At 34.0% G+C, this 7,565-nt stretch overlaps 1 protein-coding gene across 1 annotated transcript; it reads right to left on the reverse strand.

Moving 5' to 3' along the window:
* Positions 1–3,362: 3,362 nt before the first annotated feature.
* On the reverse strand, positions 3,363–6,337 carry LOC114287128 (histidine kinase 1). Its single transcript, XM_082912880.1, has 7 exons — positions 6,291–6,337; positions 6,072–6,161; positions 5,119–5,313; positions 4,934–5,003; positions 4,733–4,775; positions 4,363–4,503; positions 3,363–3,962 (listed from the first exon to the last, which is right to left on the reverse strand). The coding sequence occupies exons 2-7, from the start codon at positions 6,154–6,156 to the stop codon at positions 3,363–3,365; spliced, it is 1,134 nt and encodes a 377-aa protein (XP_082769006.1). The 5' UTR covers positions 6,157–6,161; positions 6,291–6,337.
* Between the last annotated feature and the right edge of the window lie 1,228 nt (positions 6,338–7,565).

Raw genomic sequence — 7,565 nt, forward strand, 5'->3', positions numbered from 1 at the left:
ACAAGTATATGTAGACATATGTTTTTTTTTTTTTTTTTTTCATTGAATAAAGGGCCATCTATGGCAGCTTGACAGTACAGTTAGCTTACATGTTTAACAAGCCTGTTGATTTCTGTTTGTCCAGTTTGACACAATGATCAGTAATAGTTCCAAACCATAGGTGAAATCAGTAATTTACATCTTTTGATGGTACAGTAGCTCGTGTAGTCTTAGTGTTAGGGGATTATTTGAAGGATGAACCATGGTTAAAGCTCCTCTGCAACTACCTGAAGTATGAACTATTTTATTTGTAATTTTTATTTTCATGTTGCCACAAATCACGACATGTTTTATTTAAAATATTATAGGTCAAATCAATTTATATGTTTGAATATTGAATTTGATTGATGAATTCAGTAATTATTCATGACCTGCTGAATGATTTGAATGTGCGAAAGCTTAGGGTAAAAACTGCAAGTCAAATCTTTGCCTTAATGAAGAGGATTTAACAGCCTCCTGGGGAAGTGAATGTGAAGTGAACACTACTCACTACTTTAGTTATGATCTGCAACTGAGTGCAAAGACTAATGCCTACCACGCGTTTGTGTGCAGTCTAAGGGTAAAAACTGCAAGTCAAATCTTTGCCTTAATGAAGAGGATTTAAACTACTTTTTTAGATGCAGTCAAATTATTATGCAACTGTGTGGAGTTTAAACACAAATAACTGCAGGCTTGAATTCAAAGATAATACAAATAACTTGATATTTTCAAAGACAACTAGAATTGAAAATGGCAAACTGCACTGCAACCAAGTGTTGATAAACTAATTGTACAAGGCTAAATTGAGAATTGAAATTGACGCTGTTTGATGTATTGGTGGTGCGCAACCCTCATTTTATCTTTGCGTTGGCTATTTATAATGGTTGGCTGGCTGCGTGCAAGTTCAAACATCAGCACCTCACATCCTTCTGTTTTCAAGACTGCATGTCCTCCACCTTCTTCATTGTTGCACTCCTTATCTAGTGTGTCTTGCTCTCACACTCTGGTTGCCCCACTTGTCCCAACTTTCCAATGCCTCCATTAATTCAAAGAGAAGCTACACATTCTACACTACTGATTTTTTATGGTTGAGGCTTCACAGATTGCCATGTCCTCCTTTTCTTATGTAATGCAGACTTACTTCCATTGACTTGATGGAATACTTCTCCGTGTGTGACATGTTCTTTTCCTTTGACCAGGTGTTGAACAATACCACAACTGTCCCCTGCTTCATGGGATATGAAATAACACTTGGTTGTTGGGATGACTCATACATGCCCTTCTTCCATAAGTTGCCATTTGTATAGACATAGTTACACATGAAGATTCCACATCTATCATAGCAAAACTACTTCTTTTAACATAAAAGGGGAGAGAAAAAGTTTATAACAAACTCCTCTCAATTAATCTCAGTTTAATATAAATCTGACCCAAGTTACTTCAACCAACCCTTTCTTACTTGGCTTCCATCACTACGTACCCATTTCCTGTTGGCTAGCCATTTTTAGCCTATGGCTTGGTTGGAGATTAGTCACCCTTAAAGTGATTGTTTGGAAGTTGGACACCCTTGAAGTTTTCAACTCTCACCTATTTCCTAATTTTGTTTTGTTATTTTTGTCGAAGATTTGACTGTATCATCAATTGGTATTTGAAATTAATTTGGTGTGTATCCCATGCGCCATGGTTCTAGCCACTTAAATGAATCTTTACTCACCCTGATCAGAAAGGTCTTTGTTTAGGTGTCTCAAAAAAATTGAAAAGAGCGAACTTTGAAAGTGTTGTTCATTATGTTGAATCCTATGAGCAGAATTGGGAGCAAACAAAGCAAGAAAATTTCTACAATTAACACTAAGTCAACCAAATTCTGGCTGGTGGTATTGGGGCATGTGATTAAAAAACAGAAACTTGCTTCCTAAATTCTAGCTGATGGAATTCCTGCAACTAGAAGGAGACAATCCTTCAGACTATATTTCACATGCAAAATGGCTTCCTAAATAGGCTCAGAACAATAATGTGGTGATGCACTGATTCATTATGGTGTATTATTTTATGTTGGGATAACTCAAACAAACACATCAAATATTCAAAATTAAGCTCTTGACAGGCGCGCACAAGAGAGACTCAAGGAATGAACAACAAAATGTCTCTGTTGGAATTGTGGTAAACACTGGAATTAGAAATATTGTTGTGAAAAGAGGACTTTATATGGTAAAATTATCCTTCAATCATGAAAGTGTTGGATAAACTTTCATAGCCAACCTTGAGGATAAAGTTGATTTTTAGGGGGTGGAATGATTGGATCCAATATTGTTAGAAAATATTATTAAGCTATATTTTGATCTACTTCTTTATTTAAGCTTTAATTAGAAAATTGTAGGTACATGATTCTTCCTATCACGTGACTCGTCCATGAAAATTGCCATATCACCTCCATATGTTTTGGTCCCAACTCCTAGTGTTAGTCTAATAAGGTGGCACTTGGACCAACCAGATACTACCATAGCGGTGCCTTAGCCTTGAGCTTAGACACTTGGGGGCAATTTCCAGGAGGCGCCCCAGGCATGCTTGACTCTCACTCACTCAGTAAGATTAGTCCTCCACTTGAGTGTGCCCCTCTCCATTTTGTGATGCATTAACTCTTCTATTGGATAGGCTAATCACACAAACACAATTTCAAATTTTCGTAATATTAACTCTTCATTGATGTTACACATATATTTATAGGCTAAAGACTCTCTTAATTCTATAAGGATTATTACTCAAATTTTGGGTCTTGGATGACGAATTTTTTTTGTCTCCAAAGAGCTAATTTCGTCACTATAGATATTTGTGAGGAAATATTTTTGTAGTGACATCTGGTTAAAACTCTATACAGCATACACGTTGCTTAGAATTTGGATCTCTTTGAAATTGTCCAACTTGAGTTAAAGTACATTTCCTCCTTCCTAACTTGATGTAACATATTTGTTGCAGATTGGGGTTTTTCTTGATAGGAGGGTTTTTTTCTACATTCTTCCAATTTTCTCATTTGTTTTACTTTACTCCAATCTTCCACATAAGGTACTGCTTATGAAACTTGAAATTCAATTTACTTAAGGTCAAATTTTTGCACAAATTCTACCATAGTTGTCAGTGCTGCAGGAGCTCCGCTTTGTTATTAGTTTTGTTCCAATGTTTATCAGCGGCAATCGCAGCTAGCAGAATGTACATCTCTTTTCTTTTATTTAATTAATACCTCAATTAATTTATACGAATACAGAGTTATTTTTATCTTCTTGTAGTTGTTTTAAATGATATACTGAAGAGTAGTTTTATATTTGACCAACAGAGGACGATTGAAAGCATTAGTTTTCTGACTTAGAACTTCCCATTTCGGACTTATCAGAATCATCAGAACTGTCTGCATCATACTGAATGGGATCTAATTCGAGACATTCATGCAAATCACCTTCTGCTGTCATAGATTTGAAGGCATTAGTTTTCTTTTGCAGCTCAAGATTTCTCTCCTTTATTGCAGCTTCCAAAATTTGAATCATTTTTGCCTTGTATAGTGGTCTATTAACCATCAATAGATGCCCTTTACTACGAAGCTCCATCTTAATGGTGTTGGAGGTGTCATGGTTTAGTATCCATGCAAACTTTGCTTTCCCGCAGTATTTATCAAGGAAATTTAACTGTTCCTTCCATATATCCGTGTTCAAGTCAAGTAGGCCTATGTCAACAACTATGATGAACACTGAATCCTTCACTTCTTGCTTATTTAATGATTCGGCTTTTGAGCATTCTGTAGGTGAACATTGTGCATTACTTTTGGCTTTAAAGCGTTCCTGAAGAATTTGAGTCAGCTCATTCCATTCAGATGCTTCCCAGGTAAGCACTTCGTTTTTCTGTAACCACTGAGACATTTTCAATCTACCCATTTTACCATTCAGTGCAAGTAGGACCTGCATTCCAATTTTGAACATATCAATCATTGCTGTCAAAATCTTTCACACATGAGTTTGAATAAAAAATTATTTCAGCTGAATTTCATATCAGTTTTTAGACTCCAGTATGAAGTTTGTCCTACCTATTCATGGCCATGTATTCTATGCAGAGGGAGGAAGGTAAAGAGGGAAAAGCGAAGAGAGTACTACATAAATCTTGTGATCTTTAGATTTCATTGTCTAGATCCAAGAACTGTTTGCAGCAAAAGTATTGCAGAAAACAATTTTGGACTCTGTGTACTAGATTACATGTTATCAATAATTTCCCTTATTTTCGTTGGCTAGAATCTTTGCACCTCACTAGGAGATCAAGGGTTCTTGGTAAAAAATATTTACATGTCAGAATGAAGTAACTTACCATCAAGCTATGTTCAGTAAATTTTAGTTGACAATGCTTTCCTGCAGTATCTGCTGATGTACCGAGAAGCAAGTATAATCGCATTAGAGTGCCCGGGCCATTCTTCTTTACCACTTTGATTTCTCCACCCATCTTGTTCACCTGTTAGCACCTCACATTGTAAGATAGAATAAGGAGATCCACAAAGAGGTGGTGTGCAAAATACAGAAAATAATAAGTGACATTTTTTAGTTACATTTCAAATAAGATGAATTATGAGTCAACCCAAATGTCACATGTGTCAACCTGATTGAGATTTTGTTTTGCTCTAGTTCTAGTGTTTCGGTTTTCGTGACAAAAATTTTATACCAGGGAAAATGCTTTTACTCACCAAGGTTCGCACAATGCATAGGCCAAGGCCAGTGCCACCATGCCTGAAAATGGAAAAAGAGTTCAAGAAATTCATTATAGAGTTTATTATAGCATATAAACAATAATTGTAACAGCACAATAGACTTCACATTTACTCAATAATGGATTCTTATTAATAAATTTAACCAGTGGAGGATGTACAGCATGGAAATCTGCTTACGTGCGAGTTGTTGAGGGATCAGCTTGCTCAAAGCTTTCAAAAACAGACTCCCATTTGCTTGGATCGATTCCTACAATAAGAAAATAAAGGAGAGAGGTCAATCAAGAATTTTTTTTTTTTTTTGAAATTGAATGTATTATGTTGTAGGTAGTTAAGAGTCCATTACATAGCTCTGAGGTACATACCACAGCCAGTGTCATCAACTTCAAACCAAAGAATCACTTTGTTATCTTTTTTGCAGGATCTCTTTGCGTGGTTTACATATTGCTTCAAAATTGTTTTATGTGTACTCCATGATTCCTTTGGATTGAGATGAAACTTCCTGCCGTTGCTAGAAGTGTTTGGATTCTCACACCATCCTCGCAGAACAATGTAGCCAGCTGTAAGCCACTTGGAAAATTAAATCCTGCTGGTTTTACCTTTACTCTCTAAAGAAAATTAATTCTCTTGTAAATGAATGAACTTGTGCTTTTTCTTTTTTTTTTTTTTTTGATGCTTTAAATTGTGTTACAATCCTCCTTTAATGAAGTTTGGATGATTCAAAATATTAATCATTGACAAACTAGATTATGTTACTTGGAATTTAGCAATGTGTAATGAAGTAATGATCTGAGAGATTCCAACATCAAAACCTTCGCCTTTATGAGTCTTTCATTAGCCTGAATGCCCTAATTATGAACTGTTGATTGGGGTACATTCTTTTAAGCTGTCATCCAGATGTCAAATTATAAAATCAGTTATGCCTCTTACATAGAAATAAAATCATAAAATTTTGATAAAAATGAATTAGGTAGAGGAAACAGAATGGTGATGAGAAGCCTCATAGAAAATAAGAAGCAAATATGTATTAGAAAAACCCATATCAATTCAAAACTTTGTTGGAGATCATTAGAGGAATCTAGTTTTTTTGGCATTGAGATAGACTTATAGGCAGTTAATTGAAAGAGCACTTTTGCTTATGTATTCCTCTTTTCTATTCTTATCTGTATGTTAACTTTGATAAAAAAAATTACTTGGACCTTTTTTTTTCCCTCTTGTCTCTTAGTTTCATTCACTGTTTAAGCTGCATTGCAAATTGATTTATCGAAACACAAAAACATTGAGCTTGCAAATCAGGCAGTGTGACAGTTGCACTTACACGTAGTAAACTTGATAGAATTGCTAATTAGGTTTGCAAAAATTTGAACAACTCTTGCAGAGTCACCTTGAACTAATCTTGGCATATCATCTATAAAAGAAAAAAATGAGCAATAATGTGTGTCAGAACCTCTGAAGTAGAGACTACTAATTATATAATATGATAATTGAACTTAAATTCTTTTCGATTATGATCTTTATGTAATGAAGATTGTCATACCAGATAGGTCTAGAACAGTCTCCACATTGTGGTTAATGCAGTGCACAGAGAACTATGGATTGATTAGGTTGTGAACACGTCATGTGATTCTCTTTGGTTCTTGTTGGCATTAGTGCTAGTGATACATGGTATTCTTGCAATCTTTTGTCATTTTCTGTTATCTGTGTTGCTTATCATTAAGGATTACTTCAACTCTTTGAAGTTTTGGATTGTTATATGCATTTCTATTAAATTGGTTTATAAAATAAAATTATTTAAATATGATTTTAGATGTAATTAATAATATATTAATGTCTTCCTTATTTATTTTCTTTGCAGATTGGTTTTTGATGACGTTTGGAAGCATATTTGCAAATCAAGATCAAGTGTTGAATTATTTATTTATTTCCTGAACTGGTGCTTAGTTGTAGTTGCAAATCAAGATTGAGTGTTGATTTTTTTTGTGGACTCCACATTAATTCATTTTGGGATTTGCTTTGATGATTTTTTTGTTATACATAATGGATTATTATTAAAGTTGTTTGATGGATACATTTTGATTTATAATATAATGGTTTAGTGAATTTTTGTGTGGAGTGGTGTATAATAGCTAGTGGATTTCTTAGTACAATTAAAAGGCTACTGGGATCTGAGCAGAGATGTTTGTGAAATAATAACTTAAATTGAATATAAAATATGGAACAACTTTAGTGACGAAATTTTTCGTCATTTGTACTTCTTATTATGACAAAGTGATTATTCGTCACTAATAAAAAAAATTTGTGACAAAATTTATTGTAGTTTATATATGAAAGCTTTTATTTATTTTGTTGTTTGGTGACTAAAAATTTAGTCACGTGTATATATATTTATGACGAAATATATTTCGTCATCCATGTATGACTTTTGAAGACAAAAAATTTCGTCACCTTTACATCTTATTGTGACAATTATTTCCTCATCAATGATCAACATGCGTGACAAATTTATTCGTCAACTAAAGTTATAAATATGGTACTGAACAATTATTTGGTGACGAAAATGAGAATTTTTTGCGACAAAATTTTGTTTTATTGGTGACAAAAAATTATGACTTTTGAAGACGAAAAATTTCGTCATCTTTACATCTTATTGTGACGAAATTATTTCCTCATCAATGATCAACATGCGTGACAAATTTATTCGTCAACTAAAGTCATAAATATGGTACTGAATAACTATTTGGTGACGAAAATGAGAATGTTTGGTGACAAAATGTTGTTTTATTGGTGACAAAAAATTTCGTCACTGAAGTAA

Source organism: Camellia sinensis, unplaced genomic scaffold (genome assembly GCF_055761805.1).
Source record: "Camellia sinensis isolate YWXY unplaced genomic scaffold, ASM5576180v1 Unanchor6, whole genome shotgun sequence".
Taxonomy (NCBI): Eukaryota; Viridiplantae; Streptophyta; class Magnoliopsida; order Ericales; family Theaceae; genus Camellia; species Camellia sinensis.